This window comes from Penaeus chinensis, chromosome 31, assembly GCF_019202785.1.
Source record: "Penaeus chinensis breed Huanghai No. 1 chromosome 31, ASM1920278v2, whole genome shotgun sequence".
NCBI classification, from domain to species: Eukaryota; Metazoa; Arthropoda; class Malacostraca; order Decapoda; family Penaeidae; genus Penaeus; species Penaeus chinensis.
Window position 1 is genome coordinate 20,143,039 of NC_061849.1, and position 25,480 is coordinate 20,168,518.

The window sequence follows — 25,480 nt, forward strand, 5'->3', positions numbered from 1 at the left end:
CTCAGACCTGCAGCACTCTTCTACCTCAGGGCAGCCCTTGTGGGCTTTGACTCTTGGGTAGGGATGCCCTGTAGTTTGGAGTGTCCTTTGGGCACATTTTTTCTTTTATACTGAATTTTTTTCCTATGGGAGCCCTTGTGGGCTCCCATATTCACTTGGGAGGTGGGCCTCCCAAGTGAATATGGTGAGTGAGGGGGGGGGGGGGGGTGATTAGTAATAGTTAAGGATTTTCTGGACCCCTCAGGCCCAGGGTAATGACTCCCCAGCTATCCCTTCTCCTTAAGAAAGAAGGACAACTCATGACACCTCTAGGACTAATACAACACTGAATATTGGAACCTCTACCACTGACAAACGTGAATGTCAAATGCGTGAATGAAAATCTGAATCTGAATCTGAAAATCACTTCTGAATGTTAACCCTTTCATCATCAAAAAGGTCCTTAACCCAATAGGTACAGATGGTAAGAATGCATGCTATGCCTACTGTCATATAAATTAATTTATTCTCTTTACACATAGATGGCTCTACATGTGATTAGTTACGAAGGGGTCCAGCTACTGCTAGACTTCTAGCTGGCTGAGCACATGCAGAGCCATCTTTATATATCAAAATTCACAAAAGCCTACAAGGGACATTACATAAATCTGTGGTGATTGGGTTAATAGTAAAGTGGATGGCACTTTCAATTTTGTCTAAAAATTGTGAGATTTGTGGCAGCATGAATATTGTATACATGTCAAAAGCCATATTTTCGAAATGTTCCCAAGCAAAGTGAACAAAATAGAAAAAATTGCTATTCTTGGGGTGTTTATAAGTTATAACTAGATCCATATAAGTGTAATTAGTAAAAATAAACAAACAAAAAAAAAAAAAAGTTTTTAAAAATGATGGCCTTGAGGGAGGTAAATGACAGTCCTGACATGAACATCAATATCAGGTAACAGCATTTTTTCCAACCACTTTCATCATCCTATCATATTGAAAAGTCTGAAAGGATAAACATACTTTTTTCTTTCGAGTGTAAGACTTGGCATCAGGCACATGCTAGATTCTTTGTCTTTCACTGCAAGGTTGGGGGGGGTGGCAGCCCCCCAAGGATGAAGCTCGAAGGTTGTACACACCCCTCCAATGGAAAATGTAGTGACTAATTCTGTGTGCATAATTTACCTTGCAACTTCATACCATCCCCAGGATCATGATTGTCATTACTGGGGTGTTTCCTCAGAATAATTTCAATATTTTTGCATAGAACAGGGCAAGAGGAATCCATCAATACCAAAATCGTCACGTTCTGTTATGCGAAGGTATTCTGAAAAAATACTGCTCACATTCTCTGAACTCAATTAATTAATGTATAATTAATTTCATTTTTTTCTGAATGACCTTTATCTTGCTAAAATTTTACCATAGTTTTCATTATTGTTATTCCTTGCATCTACATTCAAACAGCTGTGCAAGAAACTACATATTTGATTGTTTCAACTTGAGCAACTACTAGCTGGTTGGTTCCAAGGAGGATGAATATCAAAGATCTACCAAAAAACTTATAATATATGTGGTATATGGTAACTGATACATTTAGAAAATAAATAAAGAAAAAGTCTTTCTAATGAAATGGGACTTTCATTTCATTCTCTACTTCTATCTACAAGTGTCTTCTCTACACATCAATTCCGGATTAAAATTAATCTAAATCCACAGTAGCACAAATGTAAGACACACTGCCAGGTGCATGAGTCAATGCGATTATCAGTAAATTTGCTGTGTAATGGCAATTAGTATTTACCCTCTACAAGTTCCATATCATACGCTAATATTGATAATGAAACGTTTGCTTGAAAGAGAGAGAAAAAATATATATATATTGAATTAGAATTACATGCTCATTTATATGTTAGTATAAACAAAATTATATAATGGCTTTAATCTATGAATATTGTAAACAACTGAAATGAAAGTGTCAAACAAAAATGAGATACTCCTGTTATCAATTTATATTCGCGGGAGTTTTCTCCGAGAGTTTTTTCTCAGATGTGGTCATGTGTTTCTCTTCAATGTTGAGAGTTATATTTCCAACTTGAATATGTCACAACTTACAAAAAATATATACTGATGAATTTTACTTACATCTTTGACATCAAAATGTCAGACTTCATTTCATTATTGCTCATTACAAATGTTAATGGCAACTCGACTCATTTTTTCTATGGAGTTGATAATGTTGTGTTTCATATCAATGCATGATTGGTGGGATTAACTAGCTTGTTCTGCGCATGTGCAGGATTAAACTTTGAACTCAAAAGTAAAGCCTGGTTGGGAGGAGAATTAAAAGTTAATCCTGGAAACTGCCATTGTGCATGCGCATTAGAGATCTGGCTTAAACCTTGACTTTTATGACACATACATATGTGCAATCTTTATTTTCCTTCTCTTTCTCTGTTTACAGTATATACTAGGTGTAGATGAAATTAGCATATCAAATCTTTACTACTATTTTGATACATTATCTTGGTTTGTTAACCCCATGCTGCTGGGGAAAATGAACAAAAAAATGGGGAAAATGCTGTGCCTATTTTCTATATTTTTTTGTTAAATGTCTGCCCATAGATGGCTCTGCTAGTGCTTAGCCATAAAGGAGTCAATTAGTAGACCTTGTGACCGTACCGGATTTGAAATGGCAGGAAAAACGTATTTTTTACTAGTGCTATGAATATTGATGGTGTTATTCTTATTAAAAATATAATCATTATAATATTTTTTAACATTAGTAACAGCAAATTAAGATAATGTAAAATATTTTTGTAAATCAAAGAAAAGAGTAAATGGGTGAGACAGGCAGTACTCGTAACTGGCTCATTGGTGACAGTACAAACACGTCCGTACATGTCATACCCGTCGGCATTGGGTTAAGGAAGGAAGTTATAATTTCCCTGGGTGTGACAAGTTTAACTGATAGTTAATCCAGAAATTGAGTAGATTGCAGAATGAAGACCCATATAAAAAATAAAGGACATAAAACCATACAATTGATACTCTTTATGCTGATGCATATCCATAAGGTCCTGAACATTTCTTTTGTAGCTAATCCTAATACACACTAAATAAGAAAGAAAATATGTTCGATGCTATATGACATAATGATGTATGGAAAATCCTTGGTGAAGACGAGGCTGCCAAACTGACACCTTTTTCAAGATGGACGCAAGGCAAGCGGAAATTGCACCGGGATATGGGAAAGTGAAATATCTAGAGCTGAATGTTTCGCAGTTGATGGTGTACAGGTGGATTGGATGGAAGGAGTAGGGCACGTCCTCCAGGAAAGGTCAGGATGCCCTTTCACCAATGCAGCTTAAATTCATGAAGACCTACAGCTCCCAGTAACATGACTACATGCAGATGGGACACATCACGGAACGCCATCAAAAAGAGGTTGAACAAACAATATCGCCAACGTCACTTCCCGTTCGCCAAGCAGTATGTGGAGAGGGATTTATATTACTGGGGAAGAGCAATAATAGAGAAAAAAAATATTTGATCCAATGTGAACGGGATAATAGGTGTAAATATTAACCCTTGTCAATTTGGTAATTAATGAACTTTGTTCAAAATGAGATACAGATTTTAGTTTATACATACACTATAGTACCCTATACATCAGGGGTCGGCAACCTGTGGCCCGCTGGCTAGATCCTGCCTGCAGAGTCCAAACTCATGGCCTGTATTCATACAACAATCCAGCCAGCAATAGACCAACCGACTATATCAGTAAGTTGGTGTTTCTCAACATGATAGTGGCATGTACGACAGAGCAAATTCACATGGCTGAGAACTTCACAGTGGAAAAATGCCTGGCAAAAGAGGCTTGATCACACTGGTCAAAGCAACAATCCCCGGCTCCGCAATATCCGATGCACTGCACTGGAGACAATGTTGAACCTCTTGCTGTAGAGATTCACCTGGCCCCTCAAACTGTATAATGTGTACAGCTAGCCAAATTGTAGGAGCTTAGACATCAGACAGGTTTGTGCTACTGCAGCACATGACCGAGTAATCATAGGGGGAGACTTCAATGCACACCACCCCATCCTAGCTCCCTGCAGGGAACCGGATTTGGCTGGCTACCACATGACCATTGTATTTGAGATATTGTCTGAGATCACTCTTCTCAATACCCAAGAGCAAACGCACATCAGAGGAGGGGTCTTAGACCTCACCTTGGACACTGCGACTCTGGTGGAGAGAATTAGCTGGTGTTTCGATGGGACTGTCACAAGTGACCATTGACTATAACTACCCTCATGATCCTGTCCTAGCCCAAATGCCACAACCAAATCCAAGATGGAAAACAGACAAGGCCAACTGGCAGGCGTTTCAGAACGCCTTGGCCCATTGTCTGAGATGCAATAAACCCCCACATAGTGAAAATGTGGAAGTGCTTGAAGCCAGACTTATCAATGCCATAAATCAAGCAGCCTCTGACCACATCTAAAACTCGGGTTCAGGAGTCACACAGACGCCTGGTACTTTAAACCTGATGACTCAGATGTTATCTTTTCTCTGAGGGCACTAAAAAAAAAAAAAACCCTACAAAAACAGATCTCGCTCAGCCCCGGGTTCTGATGGGATTTTGTACCCCATCATTTCCCACCTAGGACTAGCAGGTGAGCTTACTCTTGCAACTCACCAACAAGTCCTGGGAAACTTCCACTCTACCCCAGAGCTGGAAGAGGGCTACCATAGTTCCCATCCCAAAACCAAAGGAGCCAGGGAGGGAAGTACCGCCCCATCTCTCTCCTCATTTGTCTTGCCTAGACGGCCGAGAGGATGGTATTAAACCGACTCTAATGGAAAATGGGACTCCCACATGAATACCTCCATGGGTTCAACAAGGGGCACGAGCACAATGCACAGCATAGCCACACTCTTAAGCACAATCAGCACTGGCGCATTTGTGGTAGTATTCCTAAAGAAGGCTTTTCAATTAGCAAATCCACTTGCCATTCAGGAGAGCCTGATCCAGAAGGGAATCAGAGGAAAGCTCTTGGCTTGGATAGGTGACTAGTTCAGGAACAGAACAGTCAAAGTCAGATTCCAAGATCACCTATCACAACACATGCCACTAGAAAATGGAATGCCACAGGGCGAGGTTCTCAGTCCAGCTCTATCCAATACCCTTATGTCCTGTATTCTCAACATACACCTCCCAGTAGGGTGCAAGATCATCTCCTATGCAGACGATCTTGCAATCACCTCAACTGGACCATACTGCCTAAATATAGGCCAGCATTATCTGGACCTTGTATCTGAGGAGTGTTGTAGGACAGGACTAAGATTTCTGCAGCCGAATCAAAAGCCATGGCTCTGAGACATGTTCAAGGCACGTCTGAAAATCCAGGGAAGGATCTGGAATGGGTCCAGGACTTCCAGTACCTTGGGGTAAGGATTGACTGGACCCTCTCCTTCCAGAAGGAAGTCCAGTACCTGGTTGACCAAACCAAAGCAAGACTGTCTATCATGACAGCAATGACTGGGAGACACATAAGAGCCAGACACAAAGTACTATGAGCATTCTATGTAAATGCTGTCCAGTCCATTGAACATACACACAAAAAATATATATATAAAAAGAAAAATTGGAGACAGTTCAAAATGAAGCTGCCAGGATCATTCTGGGTGCCCCAAGGTGGATGAAGGTCCACAACCTCCTCATGGAGGCAAACCTTCTCCCCCTGGACTCACAAAATAGATCTAATGGCAGCACAATTCCTTCAGTCTTCTAGGCTCCTAGGAACACAAGCCTAAGACAAAAAATACTCAGATGCATAGAACAAGACCACGAGCTCTTTGCAAACAACTCCTGGCTGTCTCACAAAGCCAGGGTGTTGATATGCTATCAGCTCAAAGAACAACTACTTGCTAAGGGCATGGATTCCACCCACCCTCATTTTATCAAAGCCCTCCCGTAGGCACAAACCTTGATAGAGTTCTCTATTATGAGCTGTCAATGGGAAAGAATCAATACTCCATACCTAATCTAAAGGCGGAAGCCGAAAGGTTAGGTTAGGTAGTAGAACACACTTCACGGATGGATCAGTTGATCCCTTAAGCCACACTGCAGGCGCCGGCTTTGCAGCAAGGGATGCCACAAAATTCATGAGGGTAACAGACAATGCCTCCTCGCTACAGTCAAAGGCAGTTGTGATCATGGGAGCCCTAGCCCACGCATCCCTGAGGGAAGGACATGTGGTCATACATACAGACCCCAGGGCAGCCATTGACTGTCTTCAGCACAGTTCACCCAAAGACAGCATCTACCTCCTGACCACTGTGCTTACCATAGCACAGATAATTCTTGCTCAGGGAAGAATAATAATCATTAATTGGGCCCCCAGCCACATTGGCATCAGATTGAATAAGCTTGCTAACAGACTAGCCAACATTGACAGGGGTATGCTCCCGAATCCCATGATCATACAACCAAGCCAAAAAAATCCTAAAGGAGAAGTGTACTGCAGCTACTCGTACCATCAACCTGCAGCTTCACAGAGAGAAAACGAGATCCTCCCTCTCGGCCAGCTGGTACTCAGATGCCACAGGCTACGAAACACTGGCATTCTCTAAAGTAATCAACAGGTACCGAAGTCATTCTTCACAGAATCAGACTAGGTTACCACTGCGCATGGCAGATCATAGATACCATAGACAATGAAGAGAGGTGTTGCATGAATTGTGGTGAGCCGAACGCCACCCTGATACAGGTAAAGAGATTATGCGGTATGCTTATATCATGGTGGCAGGAGCGCCTGCTGGCAATCCCGCCGCCACGGTAAGCATCGAGTGTCCGAGAACAAAATGAGACAGCCATAAAAAGCAGGCCGGGCCATGTATGGAAGGCCTGGGCGAAGTTAGATCTTTGCAAATCTCAATTGTATATATAAATACAAACATACGTGTGTGTGTGTGTGTGTGTGTGTGTGTGTGTATAATATACCCGCATACCGCCCATGTCGGGTCACATCAGGTCCACAGCCTCGTCCTCGCTCTCTCTGCTGAGACCTGGGCACATCTTCACAGAGTGTAACTACACACAAAAAAGATGCCTTAGATGTAGAGGGGACATTGTATCCTTGCTAATAAATGTCAAGAAAGACAAAAATTCATCAAGAAAACTAAAAAACAAAAGATTGTAATGGCAACTGCAAAAGAAAACAAAACCAGACCATTACCTCCATAAAAGACGCAACAACAATCAACTAACCAATCATACAATTACTCAACAACGCCCCTCTCGAAATCCAAGCTGTGCTAATCAATGCACATCTAACTTGCCTCAAGCAACCTGGCAGTGGTTACAACAGAATTGCAAACAGGGGATTCAAAAAAAGCTGGACTTCCTGATGTCGATTCTACAGGATTTAAATTAACAGTCCCCCAAATCCAAACAGAGATTGCAACCACACAAATAAACATTATCACATGTCCAAGCATTCAAAAGGCACAACGGGCTCCTCAGTGAACAGGGAAATGAGATGTATGGACTGCATATCTGACACAAGCTCCCTTCACAACCATCTCCAAGCCACAAAACATAAAGCCCAAAAATGCAAGAACGTAGGTACACGCCCCCACCCTTCCCCCAAATATACACATACATTCACACACACACACACACACACACACACACACACACACACACACATATATATATATATATATATATATATATATATGTATGTATATACATACATATATACACGCACAGATAGAGAGAGCATAGAAAACAAACACAATCTGTCAGTCTCCCCTCTGAAGACACACATACGACACCTTACGAGATGGATGCCCCAGCACATCAGAAACCCAGTAACATATATGCCACTTGTGCAGCAAACCTACCAGTCAAAAAAAAAAAAAAACATGTCGGCAGGGGCATGACCTAAAAACCCAATCAAAAGTAGTTTCACTCCCTACTGACGACATAAACGCATAAAAGACATTCACATAAGAAATATTAACTGACCCCCAAATACTCGGCATTGCGTGTTTGCCCAAAAATACCAAAACTGTGGTTGCAAATCAACTGGAGAGGAAATATGAAAAGGGAATAGCCAATACACTTATACCTATCTTACATACAGTGCACAAGAGCATGACATGAGAATACTAAAACACTTCCAACAAGTGGATACGAAGAAATCAGAGACTGTAAAATGGAAAAACTAAAATGACCAGACACTCCATAATTCAACACAATGGGCTCTAGACAGAGCCAACGAACTAGCAAACACCTACAGAATATTTGAACCTGACACAATATTCCTTTACAGTCACAGCATGAAGGAAACAGAACGAATTCAAATATTCCCTCACAATATATATATCAAGGGTATAAATTAGGCGAACACAATGATGGTGTAGCAATAACCACATCAAACAAAATCCTTGACGATTTTCAGTCAAAATTTCTAGCTGTACAAATAAACACATCCTGGATCAATACTCATAGCCACTGCATACCTCCCACCCAGGCGTCCTTATATGCCTGAAGTTGATATCATGTGCCTCTTAAAATCAAGCAAACCTGTATATCTGCGTGATTTTGATGGGTGTCACAGATTACTTGACCATAAGGACACAGGTCAGGTGGGCAAGAGTACCCAATTATGTCAATCATGGACAAGTAATCATAATGGGGTCACAGTTCCCTGCCCTTATCACCGATAACTCGACTCAACCACAAGCGACTGTCTTCCTTTTCAGGCAATCATCTCCACACCACCAATCCTGGTTACAAACCAACGACCAGAATACAAAAATGCTGACTGGGAAAACAACAAGAGATCCTAAGCAACACACACACATCAGTCTTGCAAAACAAACTTCACACAAACAAACAGTTAACCAACATGAAAGCTGAATTAAGCAACAAGCAGAAAGTGGGGAAAACTAACAAAATACCTTATATGCATGATGCCCAAGATAGATAAGTGTCTGACAATAAAAAAAACAACAACACCATAACACATACTGGTCAACAATCTTCCAAATATCAGATGAAGACAATGAAATGTTTGGCAGGAAATGTGAACAAGAGATCTTGACAGATTCCCAAACAAAATAAACCCACACCCCAGCAGCAACACAAGCAGGCTTTCCAACAACAATAATATCGCAAGAGAAATCAGAATCAATGACGTAATCCACTTCCCTGACATGATCAAAAAATGACAAACATCTTCAATGCCAGCCTAGCTGCTGGCTATTTCCCAAAATAATTCAAACGGGTAGTCATCTGCTTAATTCCAAACCGGGGAAACCACCAAACAGAGTGGAGAATTTTCGACCAATCTCCTTCCTAGATATTCCTGAAAAGACTAAATCAGAGGTTCCTTGAACATTTGGAAGAACAAAGTCAAATAAACATAAACCAGTATGGTTTGGATTCTGAAAAGAAAAGGCAGTTATCGCCGTAACATACAAACAGATAGCTATTGCAATAGCAAACAAACAGCTGTGTTATATTGTGCACTAAGGGACGTTGTGCACTAAGGAACGTATCAAAAGCCTTTGATAAAATCTGTGAAACCTGGAGAACCCGATAAAACTACTCAGTAGACTTCCACAAGGAAGTGTACTGTCTCCCATTTTATACATAGGGCATCTTCTGTACACGCCATAAAAGTTAATTAAGTATTACATTAAGCCAGATCTCTAACGCGCATGCGCATTAGCAGCATTCAGAATTAATTTTGAATTCACCTCCAGACCGGTCTTGACTTTTGAGCCTAGATTTAATCCTGAGCAAGCGCTGAGAGGACAAGTTAATCTCACCAATCATGTATTGATACGTCATGACAACGTCATCAACTCCATAGAAAAGATGGGGTTGAGTTGCCATTAATATTTATAATAAGCTATAACGAAACAATTCTGACATTTTCATGTCAAAGATGTATGTGAAAATTCATTAATACATATTTTTATAAGTTGTAGGATATTCAAACTACAGATATAACTATCAACATTGAAAAGAAAAACGAAAAGAAAATCCCACAAACAATTCCAGAATTTACAGACAATGTTATTTCCAAGTTGGAAAAAAACATTTCCATTTGTAATATACTAATCGAGTAAAAAAAGAAAGCTTTTAATAACACCAGGATTAGGTTAAAAAATTCAAAGTAAAAACTTCCTTATTCTTAAAATTAAAGTGACTTCAAAACCGTGTGGACATTTGTTGTCATGATCCTCGTTAGCAATAGAACAACCCTCCCCGTTCCCCGCGATCACACGCGAGAAAGAGCTCTCGGAAAAAAAAAACCGCGTATATAAATTGATGTTACGAATATCTCATTTTTGTTTGACATCTTCATTTCGGTTGTCTGTCAGGTATATATATTTTGTTCTGTCTTTCTTTCTTTCTTTCTTTCTTTTCTTTTTGTTTTCTTTACCCTCTGTAGTAAACGTTTCCTTATCGATTTTAGCGTATACTATGAAACTTGTAGAGGGTGAATGCTAATTATCATTACACAGATACCCGCTTTTTTCATGTAAAACAGTAAATTTACTGAAAATCGTATTAACTCGTGCGCCTGGCAGTGTGTCTTGCATCTTCTGTGCTGTGGATTTGGATTAACTTTAATCCGGAATTAACTTTTATATCGCGGTTGGAAAAAACATTCCTAACATAACAATCAAGTAAAAAGAAAGCTATTAGTAACATCACATCAGGTTTTAAATCTTAAAACTAAAGAGACTTCAAAACCGCGTAGACATTTGTTATCATGATCCTCGCTAGCAACAGCCTAAGAAAGAAAGAAAAAAAAAAATACTACAACCCTCCCCTTGCCCCGCGATCACACACAAGAAAGCTCTCGGAGAAAATTCACGCGAATATATATTGATATTAGGAGTATCTCATTTTTTTTGTCATCTTTTCGGTTGTCTATAATTTTCATAGGCTATCTGAAGCCATTTATATAATTTTATTTGTACTGATACAGATATATATCTGTATGATATAATACTAGAGTATGTGTATATATACTTTTTTCCCTCAGCAGTAAATGTTTCCTTATCCACATTAGCGTATATGAAACTTGTAATGGGTGAAAGCTAATTGTCATTACACAGATACCCGCTTTTACATGTAAAACAGCAAATTTACGGATAATCGCATTAACTCGTGCACCTGGCAGTGTATCTCGCATCTTCTGTGCAAGTACCGTAGATTTGGATTTACTTTAATCCGGAATTAACTATTATGACGCATACAGAAGACGCCTATACTTTACACCTCTCCTTTATCACCACCAACGCAACTCCAGACCTACATAATATATGCGGATAACATAATGCAAATAATAACACACCTTAGCAAGTCGAAAATAACCCAATAAAAAGCATCAACGAATTTGAAAACCTCTGGAAAATCAAAAACACCACATAATTTCCAATGATTGCAGCAACAAAACTGTCACCGTTGACGATAACATTTATCAACACTGTCACGCCAGTCACACAAGGAAACATGCTTAGTCTCCATATAAACAACAGGGGATCTATCACACATGTTAAAGAAAAAGCAAGAGCAGCTTGTGAAATGCAAGAGATTATCCAGCTTTACAAATCACTGATCAGACCAATATCTCCGGTCCCACTTACTAATCAAAAAAAAAAAAAAAAAAAAAAAAAAAAAAAAGAATGCTAACGCTACATGCACTGTAAATCAGAGCCCTAACATGAGTATATGGTTTAAGATTCTCAAACACACCCTCAGCTGCAACACTACACACTCACTACATCACATCAATGAACATTAGAATTCATACATTGACAGAAAGAGTGGGAAAAACTACAATACCAGAAAGACAACAGCTACAAAAACATAACAACTTAGACACAGGCAACCACACGTGGTTCCTACGAAGTCTTCCCTTGTACAAGAGCCACATCCAATACTAAGCTACAGAGAAAGAAACCATATCGTCTAATGATCCAGACGATCCTGCATAGATTCAACAGGCCCACAATGTAAATAATGTAAATAGATTAAAATAAGAAACTGTCTCCAAATAATCCAAATAATATTGCCAAACAGCATGCTTGGACAATATTGCAACATGGAGGAGGCGGAAACAATCACTTCACTAGTTTCTCATAGCCGACATCTCCATCAGGCTCGAGCGAATAAAGACTGGTTATCTAACTCGCCAAAGAATTGGTTTTTCGATAATGTGACTGTGAAAATTGACCGAACTTTCACATAGCACACTACCTAAACTCCGACGACGGGCGGGATGGAGTTAGCCTACGGAGAAAAAAGGAACAGGCAAGATTGCAACATTTTATTATAAATTATTTGTGCAAATCTGTATATACCGATTATTTAATTCGAAAAACACCAAGAGGAAGGCAGGCAAATACAAATATCACAAAACATAGGAAAATTGCATGCCCAAAGCTACATACTTGCCTAAACACAGAACAAGCAAAAGACAAGAGAATAGCCCCTCAGACCTTTACACTACTGCTATGTTAATTTCCTTAGCTAGCTTTTCTTATCTCCAACTTTCTCTTCTTTCAACATGTGAACCCATATCTTACTAATTTGTTAGTCGTCCGAGATCAACATCTCATAATCCTCCAGCTGCACCTCAATAAATAGTGAATCACCAGGACTGCCTAATCCTTCGCCAATGGGGAGCCTCTCTGGCTGCCCAAAACTCCGCTCCAACTACAGCACCTGACCATAAAATGGGCACTCACGCCCACTACAAACACTCTCCAAAGAGATAAGACACCAAGCATGTGGTAGATGCAACACATCTACTACAATATATATGTATATATGTATATATGTATATATGTATATGTGTGTATGTGTGTATGTGTGTATGTGTATATGTGTGTATGTGTGTGTGTGTGTGTGTGTGTGTGTGTGTGTGTGTGTGTGTGTGTGTGTGTGTGTGTGTGTGTGTGTGTGTGTGTGTGTGTGCATGTGTGCATGTATATATACATGTATATGCATATGTGCGTGTGCACATATACATATATATACATATATAAATATATATAGATATACACATTATATATACATATATATACATGTATATATACACGTGTATATATATAAATATATATATACATATATATATACACATGTATATATATAAATATATATATACATATATATACATACAAGGGGGCTTCAAAAATTTTGTGGAAAAAATCCATAACTAAAAATCATATGAAATTTTGATTTCAATGCACCTGAACATGTAATGTGTTATTACGTGTTCAAACATGAACCCTCAAATGAAAGTAATAACGTATCGCTGCCAGTTGGAACTCAGGCACCATTGAAGCAATATTGACGCTCTGGAACAAGTTTATGGTGACAATGCCCCGAAAAGATAAACAACCTACAAAAGGTTAAGTCAGTTCAAAAGTGGAAGTAATGAAAATGAGCCCAACAGTGGCAGGGCATCAACATCAGTTTCTGAGGAAATCACTGATGACAAATAACCACTGAATCAGTAGCAGACACACTCAACATCTCTGTGGGTTCTGCATACACAATTCCAGTGGAAAGTTTGGGGTTAAGCAAGCTTTCCACTCGATGGGTCCCTAGAATGATGATCTTTCAATTGAAATTTTGAACAAGTGGGACGAAGAGTCTGAAGCTTTTCGGCAGAGCCTTGTGACGAAATGAAACATGGCTCTACCATTACAATCCCGAGGACAAAATTCAATCAGAGCAGGTGGAAGTGGACCAGTCAAAGCAAAATCTGAGCATTCAAGAGAAAAGGTCATGGACACTGTCTTCTGGGATGCAATGGGAATTTTGCTGATTGACTTCCTCGAGAGCAAGAAAACAATTACATATGCTTATTATAAATGCATTTTGAGAAAAATGTCTAAAATAATATTAGAAAAACACCCTGGAAAGCTGCATTAACATGTTCTCTTCCTGCACAATAATGCACCCGTTCACATTGCTCTACAGACAAGAGCTATGCTGTGATTTTTAATGGGAAATCGTCCGACATCCACCTTACAGCCACAGTTTAGCCCCATCTGACTTCTTTTTGTTTTAAAATTCATTAAAAGGTACCAATTTTCCATGGGTTGATGTAAAAAGAGCTGCTCTGACATGGTTCAGATCACATGACCCTCGATTTTACTCAGGCTTAAAGGCTAATATCAATGCTTACAGAAGTGTATCGACCTGAATGGAGCATATGTTGAAAAATAATCAAAACTGAAACCGTTTTTTCATACTGTCCTTTTTTCACAAACTTTTTGAAGCACCCTCATATACACACACAACCCCCCCCCCCCCCCACACACACACACACATATACAATATATATGTGTGAGTAACCATAAACAACCATACCACATGACCCACTCAAAGGTCAGTTTAGTACTGGTCACTCTGGTCATAACTGGAGTGGCAAGGGTTCGAGTCCCAAGTCAGTGAGGTTGTTATTTCTCTCTATCAATATGGCACTGCATTATTCCATCTCTCAGTACTTCTGACTTCGGATTTAAATAGATAAATAAATATCCACCGAGTGTATGTAAAACTCATATGAGTAGATAGGTAATGTCTATGGACCTAGTTAGATCCTTGTTGCACATGCCTTTTAGAGGGTCTTTTGGTATGGTTGGTTTAATACTGGTCATTGAGGGTTGTTATTTATCTATATCAATGCGGCACCCTATTAGTCCATCTTTCATGTATATACATACGTGTATATGTATAACTATATACATACATACATACATATGTACATATATACACATACATGTATGTATATATCTATATAAATGTATGTACATAATATATATATACATACATGTATGTATGTATATATGTATATATATGTATGTATATATGTATATATATGTATGTACATAATATATATATACATATATATGTACATATATGTTTACATATATGTACATATATGTACATATATATGTACATATATACATGCGTATATATATATATATATGTACATATATATACATACATATATATGTACATATATATACATACATATATATATGTATATATGTATAATATATTAATACATATACACATACATATATATACATATACACATATACATATGCAGTCACTGGAACTGACAGGGAAGGATACGAGCTAAGCATCGGTCCCTATGGCTCTGGTACTAGGAACACCAATAGCTCATACCTCTTAGACTTCGCAAGATCTAGGAGGCTGAGGATTGCGGGCTCGTGGTACCAGAGACGAGATCTACACCGCTGGTCTTGGTACTCCAATACTGGCATTGTAGCTAAAGAGATCGACCATATTCTTCTGGATACTCGCTGGAGGATCCTTCAGAACTGTAGAGTTTTTAGGAGTGCTGAGTTCTTTGCTACCAACCACAGACTTGTTGTTGCAACACTAAGGCTCCGCCTCAGTTCTAGACGCATCCCGAGATCTCACCAGCAGGTGTTCCATCTCGAGAGGCTCAAGAGCGAGGAGGTGGCTCAGGAGTATGCAGTGGCAGTCTCAAATCGGTTAAAAGTGCTTGGCACTCTACAGGACCCTGCTGAACTGTGGGATACCTTTAAGCAGGAAACTGTAAGCTGCCGAGGAGTGCCTTGGGGTCCGACCTCGGCAAAGGAGGCGTGTAGTCTCGGACGAGACACTGAACACTATAGAGATGAGTCGTGCTGCCAGTCTGGATGGGAACCATGTCTTGCACAGGGAACTGTCTCGCTCTGCTAGGGCCCCTTTGAGAATGGGCATTGTGGAAGAGTTGGAAGGTCGTTTTGCCCAAAATGATCTTCGACCAGCTTTCCGAGCCCTGAGGGAACTCCGGTCAAAGTCCATCTCTCAATTGGGCTCTGTGAGGGCTGAGGATGGTCGCATTGTGTCAGAGCCGGGTGAGTATAGGGCCCGCTGGGCTGAGTACTCAGAGCAACTGTATAGGGTCGATCCCCCGTCTTCACAACTCCCGTTGGCTGGCACACAGCCACTAGTGGCTGATCCACCAATCAGTGAGGAACCACCTCCCATCGAAGAGGCGAGAAGGGTGGTCTCTAGGCTGAAGAGTGGAAAGGCTGCTGGTGTCTGTGGGATTGCTGCAGAGTTGTTGAAGGCGGGTGGAGAAGCCATGATCTGTGGTTTGCATGCAGTCCTGTCTGCCGTTTGGGAGACTGGTACCATTCCTCCTAACTGGAAAAGGGGCTTGGTCATCCCTATCTGGAAAGGGAAAGGGAACCAAAAGGACTGTGGCAACTACAGAGGTATTACATTGCTCAGCGTACCAGGTAAGGTCCTCGCTCATCTGCTTTTGACACGAGTGCGCGACCACCTATTACGAGTACAGAGACCTGAGCAGTCTGGTTTTACACCCAAGAAGTCAACTATAGACCGCGTCTTAGCACTTCGTGTCCTTGTGGAAGGCCGACTTGAGTTTCAACAAGGTATGCTTGCACCTTATGTTGATCTCAAGAAGGCTTTCGACTCAGTGCACCGGGAGAGTCTCTGGACCTTACTGGGTCTCCATGGGATCCCCCCTGGGATTATTAGTTTGCTATCTGGCCTGTATACAGATATCGAGAGTGCTGTCAAGTGTGGGGAGGGCATCTCTGCCTTTTTCCCGGTGTCTGCCAGGGTGATGTGTCCTGGCCCCAACCCTTTTCAATACCTGCATTGACTGGATACTTGGCCGTGCCGTGAACCGTAGTTCCTGTGGGGCATCAATTGGTAATTTCAAGGTCACAGAAGTAGCTCTCGAGGCGCTGCATGAGGAGGCGAAGCCATTGGGACTCGCAGTCAACTGGACCAAGACCAAGGTTCAGGAATTTGGGGACTTTTTGGATGTCGATGTTCAGTCTGTGTATGCCTGTGGCAAGAACATTGAGGTCTTGGATAGCAGAGCGACGGAGGTTCCGGCTGGGAAGTCACTCGACGACTCGGACTGGCCTACGGCATTATGGACTCACTCAAAAGGAGTATTTGGCGCTGTCGGTATTTGACTAGGAGAACTAAGATCAGGCTCTTCAGAGCACTGGTGATCCCGGTCTTACTCTATGGGTGTGAGACCTGGACACTGAACAGTGCTCTGAAGGCCCGTCTTGACTCCTTTGGTACCAAGTGTCTTCGCAGAATCATGGGGTATACCTGGAGGGACCATGTGTCCAATCAGAGGATACTCCATGCGACTGATTCAAGACCTATTACCAGTCTGATACGAGAGTGCCAACTTCAGCTCTATGGGCATGTGGCTCGTTTTCCTGAGGAAGATCCGGCTCATAGGGTCATCTCCGAGAGGGTTGACCCAGGCTGGAGAAGACCAAGGGGAAGGCTACTGAACTCTTGGCTGAAGCAAGTCGATCAGAACTGCCAAGATGTGCTGGGAGTGGGAAGGAATGGTGCATGGAGGCTTGCTCAGAGGGACCCCAGGAGGTGGAGGCAAGGGTTGGGCGCGGCAAAGCGCAGCCATGCGTATGCCCCCTTTGATGCTGCTGATGATATATACATATATATACATATTACATACATATATACATAATACTTTTATATATATATACATACCTACACACATATACATAATACTTTTATATATACATATACATACCTACACATATATACATATAGATACATATACACATATACACATGCATATATACACATACATGTACATATATATTTGTATGATATATATACATATATATATATATATATATATATATATATATATATATATATTACTTGTGTATTATATATATAATATACATGCGCACACTCGTGTTGTGCGTATGCATTATATATATATATATATATATATATATATATACATATATATACATATATATATATATATATATATATATATATATATATATATATGTTATACATATCCTATGAGAACATTAAAAAAAAAAAAAAAAAAAAAAATCTGCTTACAATTTAATAGAATATTTCATAATAAAACATGAATCATTAAGAGAAATTAATAGATCTTCAATCTTACGAAAATTTATGTGAAAACCACTTTACTGAAACCTGGCAGTCAACCAACATGTCATTAAGTGGATCCTGGTAGTCTAATGGTTAAACAGCCAACTCTGATATCATTATCCTCATCATAATTATTATTGTTGTTCTTGTTGGTGGTGGTGACAGCGGCGTTGTTGCTGCTGTTGGTATCATTACAATCATTACAATCATTACTACTACTACTACTACTACTACTACTACTACTATTATTCCTGTTATTACAGTTATTTAGCATACTTTTTCAACAGCAATGCAGTATACAAGCAAGAATACACATGGGTATGTAGTCCTTTCAAGAAATTCTGTATCTTTCTTGGATCTTGGAGGATTGTCAGTATAAATAGCTAGGGCAAGGTTTAATAGCATATACTGACTTGTATAGGAAGAAATGAATTTATGTTTTAACAGGGAAACCATTAGCAATTATACAAGGTAAAGCAATCGGTAATACAGCATACACATTATCTCTATATCATCAAAACTTACCCTTGCATTTGTTAGTGTTCTTGTCAAGGATAGCTTTAGTTGATATGATGTTACCATATCTGAAATATAAAAAAAAATATGGATCATTATATACTTCAGTAGTAAACTAAAAGTGGTTATGTTATACAAGCATGTCATGTAAAGTATAAACAATAAAACCAGTAATAATGTTTACTAATATGGAAAGTAAAAAAAAAAAAAAACTAAATGCAAATGCTTAAAATGTTAAAAAATAATTCTATCAGTTACACATTAATAAGACTCCATTTTTATTATAAATGTTGATTTTAAGGGTGGATTTCGAAACTGTAGTCTCATTTTCGATAAATCTAATTTCTGCATTTTGGACTTTTTATCATTGTATCAACACGGAAGAGTGTTTTACCATTTTTCAACTGGTGTGTGCGTGTCCGTGCGCGCGCACACGCACGCTCGTTCGCTCACGCACACGCACACGCGCGTGTGTGTGTTTGTGTCTGCGGGCGGGCGTGTGCGTGAGCGAACGAGCGTGCGTGTGTGTGTGTGCGTGTGTGTGTGTGTGTGTGTGTGTGTGTGTGTGTGTGTGTGTGTGTGTGTGTGTGTGTGTGTGTGTGTGTGTGTGTGTGTGTGTGCGCGCGCGCGCACGCATTTGAGGGGTTTGTTTATGGTAAGTGTAACAGCCCAATTTAAAATTAAAAGGGGGATGATAATGGTTTAAAGAATTATATTTCAAAGTTGAATGCATAGACATACTGGAACTTAGTTGTTTCCTTTAACGACAGTTATGGTCGCTTTACAGCACCAAGCCCTATTGAAAGGATTTAGAGGTAAATTGCCTTTTTTGTAGTAGTTTATTTATCCTACCATTAATACGTTATGTTTTTGTCAGCACTCAAAGGTGTACTCTAAATGAGTTAATTGTATAAATTATTATCAGTTCAATAGTAGACAACATGACTACGGTCACAGTTAGTACTTTCACATTGTTTTGTTTCATGAAAGATATGGATTAACATATATGGAAATGTTATCTTGTCAGTTATGGCGAATAAAGGAAATAGCCATTGGGAGTGTTTTCTCCAGAAGATTGCAGAAAATTGCAGCCTAGTAAAACTCTATGAGAGTAAAACCTCACCCTAGTACCTCCGCGATTGTAAAAACTTCAGTTGCATAACAAGCCTTCAGCTCCTATTAAGTACAATTGTTTTTCGCTTCTGTGCCAGTAAAGCAGTTGATTTTCCCCAGCAGTCAAGTGTGATCTTCACATGTTCATCTACTGACAACATTCCACGAACATGGAACAAAAGTGACAAGCACAGCAAGAGGACAATAGGCAGGTAAATGCAGACAGGGTAATTGTTTAGGTAGGTTATCTGATGTATGTTGCAGTACTAGTATATTTGTAATTGCTGTTTTGTTTAGTCCCTGTATTCACTAAGAGTCACACTGTTGAAACTGAAAACTCTGAAGGGTTAGAGTTGCATGAGAGTACTAGTCACCGAAGACCGAGTGAGCGGTGAACACAGGCGAAAGGCAGGCGGAAGCCTAGCTTCTCTTAATCGTCTAGGGCGGAAACAGCAACTGAAATATTTTCACATATTTTCCATGTAAATATTTTTTTTTGCCGTAAATGTGTGAAGATTGTTTTGCTGGCACTGTAGTTGAGAAACTAATGCCTTATAATGCTAATGTAAAAGAAGGACTCCTGATTGGTCATAATTTACGCCAAAGGAAATGATTACTGGTAATGACAATGATCCCTTGTTTGGGGCATTGTAGGTAATGTCAGAAGTGTTGTACAAAGGAAGCATATGTAGTCACAGAACACAATGATTCACAGTAATAATTACCTATGCAAAAAGTCTTCTCACAGATAGTTAATCACAGATAATTAATCCTGAGGAAATAGGAAAGATGTTTGCGATTGATTTTCATGAAGTAATGATTTATTGCCTTATTTCTCAAGTTAAAATGTTTATAAAAAGAATGAGAAAAGGAATTCAAGTTGAAAGTGGTCATTATGACATGCCTACATTTCAACTTCGCAAATAACAAAGATGTAATTTGTCAGTGATAATCTTTCTGTAAATGAGGGGTTAATGTCAGCAGTAGCTGAAACTATTGACTTGATAGACAAAAGTAAGTTTATGAAAATCTGGTTTCAAATTCAACAGATTTTCCTCAAACAAAACAAAGTTATTTCTGCTATTTGTCCAGAAGTAATATCTGACAACATTAAAAAGTGCTGACTTGACAAAAGATACACTTGGAACAGAATGGTGGAATTTGATACTTTTCAATTTTGAGTGAATCTCAACAGCAAGCCTTTAAACAGAATAGGCATTTTTGTCAACAGTAAACTTCATATGATCCCTTGGGACGAGTATCTCCATTGATTCTGTTAGGAAAGAAAATGCTCAAGGGTTTATGTATGGGTAAAGTAGAATGGGATGCACCTGTGCCTGATCACATAAAGCACTTGTGGGGAAAATTTGAGAAATTTATTAAGCGAGTTGCAGAACCTTAAGTTGCCGAGATGTTATAAACCAGAAAGCTTTGGAGAAATTAAATCAGTTACACCATTTTTCAAATGTTTGTCAAGATGGCTATGGAGTGTCCATACATTAGATTTGTTATGGTAATGATGAAGTTCATTATTCTTTAGTTAAGTCCAAGTCTAGAGTTACTTCATTGAAATCTGTTACTATTCCAATTTTGGAACTGATAGCATCAGTGGTGTCATCTAAAGTATCATGTTAAGAAAAAACTTAATTATATTATAAAAGAAATATTTGGACATGTCAAAATGTTTCAAGTTTTGTTGCAAACAAAGTTCAGTACATTTGGGATAGAAGTGAGCCAATTCAGTGGAATTATGTCCGGCAAATCCAGCAGGTTGTGCTTCACGTGGACTTCGTGTGAATAATTAGTGAATAATTTGATGTTAAATGATTCGAAGTTTCTTTGAAAACAGTTTAATGAGTATGTAAATTCCTGTGAACAAAGTTCCATTTTAGAGAATGATCCAAAAGTAAAGAAAGTGTCATTAGTAATAATTTTAAAGAACGAAGTAAAATTTCTTGATAAATTTAGACTATTGATCAGACTGGTCTAGAGCTAAAAGAGCTAATACACTGTTTAAGACAGTTTTCTGAGGAGAAAATTGTTCAGAAGAAAAAATAACATAGTCCTGCGAGAGTTTCAGGGCTTGAAAAGGCAGAGAAAGTAATAATAAAGGGACTTCACAATATTTGTTTTCAAACAAAAGAGAATGTAGTAATAAAACTAGCAATTTATATAGATTAGATCCATTTATGGATATGTATGGAATCATAAAAGTACGAGGAAGATTAAGTCAAGAAAACTTAAGTGAAGCAAGTAGACATCCTGTAATATTGCCAGGTAAATGCCACATATCAAAATTGCTGATTTGTCACTATCACCAAAGATTTACCATTAAAGTCGTGGTAAAACTTTAAATTAAATAAGATCACAGCATGTTACTGGATTGTATGAAGACCGTCTATGTAGCTAAGCACATTAGAAACTGTACTGTTTGTCAGAAAGCAAGAGGTAATACACTAATCAAAAAAAAGCAATCTACCAAAGGACAGACTTGATCCTTTTCTTCCACTCTCTTATTGTGCTGCTGGTTATTTTGGTCCATTTTATGTCAAGAAAAGACACAGACAGGTCAAGAGATATGAAGCATCATTTCTTACTATTACCATTGCTATCGATACTGTTATTATTGTTATTGATGTTATGATTATCAAATTGTCATTAAAATATTTTAGACAATGAAATGATACAATAGACCCTTTCCTGAAGTGAAGGAAAAGGGTAAACAGGTGAGATAGGTAGTTCTGATAAGTAGCTATTTGGTGATTAAGAACTTGTAGAGCCATCTATGTGTTAATACAATAAATAAACTTGTATTACAGTGGGAATGGCACGTATTCTTGGGGCGAATAGGTTAATAGTATATATGACAACACTTCTTAATTTTTCACATTGTTCCGTATCGGTTTACGTTTGAGTACTCACATGGAATGAACACATGGAAATTGTATCTCATCAGTTATGGAGAATATTACTTATTACATATATATGTATATATATTACATATATATGTGCATATATTATATATATGTATGTGCATATATTATATATATATATATATATATATATATATATTACATGTATATACATACATTAAATATATATTAAATATAACATATATTAAATATAATACACACATATGTGCATACTAAATATATGCACATATATATCATACATGATATATATATATATATATATATATATATATATATATATCATATAATCTATATATATACTCTATATAATATATATACCCATAAAAATATAATATACATATTATATATAGCATGTAATCATATATATATATATATATATATATATTGCACATAATATATATATATATCCTATATAATATGTTCATGTATATACAATGTATATATATTACATAATATATATAAATATATATACATATACATATATATATATATATATATTATATATAAAGAAGTAGGTGCCTTAATTGTGGTATGTGCACGTGGAGACGGCTTCGCTATTTATTCTTGAAAATACGCACTAATAATTAAAATCATGATACGATAAACTGAGACTGTGCTTGCGCGGCGTCGTGGGTCCCGACCAGTAGCTGGATGACGGAGTGCGATCTATGTCAAATAGGTCAAGCCATAGTCGACATCCCTGGTCCTGCCGGGGTGATGGTTCTGACCAACATGGAGCCCACGTGGAAGACTCGTAGAGCTTAATTTGGCTTCTGGTATGCAGGCCGGAACTTGTGCTAATGGCTTACATAAATCATGCTTATATGCACGTCATATTACTCAGCTACCTTACTCATGCCTTGCCCTCAAGGCGCCGTTTGATGTACCTCAAGGGGTGACCATTTCTGTCTGGACCCAATTGGTTGGCCATCTGATCTCGCATGTGCTGTCCTCAATCCATGATTGTGCTTGCTTATCTTGTCGCCTTTTTTTTTTTTTTTTTTTCCTTTATTCTTGGTGAAATCCACCGATCTCGACGTCCACACGCCCTAAAGGTCTCGCTCAGAACCTCCTTGACTTTGAATTCGTATGGACGTCCTCATAGTCCTTCAGGTCTACCTCGGCAGCGAATTTGTCCACACCTCTTTGCAGATCTCATCCAGGTCCTTCTTGGTTACGTGCTCGTCCAGACGTCCTTATAGCCTTCGTCTGGATCTACTGGCATAATGGCAGGTGGCGCCCTTCCAAAGCATTCTATGGCGAGTGGTAACTGCACTGGCAAGTTTCTGGGCCTCCGCTGGATCTACGGGCGTCCAGGCAGGCATCGATATCCTTTCCACATCCTAAGGTAACCGTATCTACAGCAGGCTCCTCCTTTGGTGCCGTGTCTGATATCGTTAAACCAGATCATACACGTAAGGGCCAAGATAGTAAAAGAGAAAAAGAAGGATGTTAAATGCTACTATCCATTTTTTAATCATTATATATATATATAATATATATATGCTTTAGCTAATAGATGTGTGAGTAGATAATGGGAAACGACAACAGCAATCCCAGAGAATATACTTGACCATTTATCATCACACCTAGAAAAAGTATGTACAATAACAAATGCGAAGTAATGTGCATGGTGACAATATATATATATATATATATATATATGTGGTATTGCGATTTTTTCTTAACCCAATGCCGTCGGGGAAAATGAACAAAAAATGGGGAAAATGCTGTGCCCATTTTCTATATTTTTTGTGAAATGTCTGCTCATAGATGGCTCTGCTAGTGCTTAGCCACAAAGGAGTCAATTAGTAGACCTTGTGACCATACGTGATTTGAATTGGCGGGAAAAACGTGTTTTTTACTAGTGCTATGGATATCGATGGTGTTATTTTTATTATAAACATTATAATTATTATAATGTTTTTTTATATTAGTAACAGCAAAATAAGATAATGTAAAATATTTCGTATATCAAAGAAAAGGGTGAACGGGTGAGACGGGCAGTACTCCTAACTGGCTCATTGGTGACTTAGTACAAGTATAGCCATCTATGTGTATAAACAATCAAACAAGTACTAACAGTGGGCAAAGCACGTGTCTACCCGTCGTATCCGTCGGCAAGGGGATATATAACCTAAAACATATTCTACTGAATTACTGCTGCCAATTTGTCAAGATCAGTTCTAATATAAATGATGGTAATATTACCTCGGTATCGCCTCCACCACCCGGTGTTTTGGATTTTCAGGAAACCCCGAGAAAACACAATTTTGACTTGCCAAATTTTAAATTAGAGAAGCATGATTAAACGGCCTTAAGGCTCGTGGGGTTGATTGAACTTATTCCTCTACTGAGGGTAACGAAAATACAGCGGTCATAAAAACAATTTTAACCAATTTCTTATATTTAATTGCATAAAAACAAACAAGTAGCAAATCACAATGTAAATCTCAGTAATAAACATTACAAAGAAAACAAGGAATATTATTTTCTAACTTATTTAAAATCTAAGGTTAGTTGTAGCCCTCCCTTTGCCTCCAATTAAACCTCAATAATAATAATGATAAATATAATAAAAACAAACACGTGACGGGATCGAGATAGTCGCCTACATTTTCCGTTATATACTTGGACAAAAAGTCATCGATCCCCTTCAAATTTTCGCAATTTCCCTCACCTACACTTTACTTTGGTCTTCTGTTCCTTTCACAATTCATTATTTGGCACAATCGGAATTGTCATATTCAACAAATTCCATTGTTGTATCCACGGGCCAAAGAAAAATAAAATATTTCCTAACAACAACAGCTAACCTTTCTGTCTTTCAGTGAAGGGAAGCATTGGACACGTCTGAAAAAAGATGACGATATCCCAGCACACCCCTTCCCCTCAATGAATTCTC

At 38.6% G+C, this 25,480-nt stretch overlaps 1 protein-coding gene across 5 annotated transcripts in view; it reads right to left on the minus strand.

Annotated features, from left to right (window-relative positions):
• LOC125041634 (RNA-binding motif, single-stranded-interacting protein 1-like) overlaps positions 1-25,480 on the minus strand; it is a 224,677-nt gene that overhangs the window by 46,545 nt on the left and 152,652 nt on the right. For all 5 annotated transcript variants that reach the window (XM_047636700.1, XM_047636697.1, XM_047636696.1 and 2 more), the window contains one exon: positions 18,539-18,597. In XM_047636700.1, the coding sequence (XP_047492656.1) occupies positions 18,539-18,597 (59 nt within the window). The remainder of the gene's footprint in view (positions 1-18,538; positions 18,598-25,480) is intronic.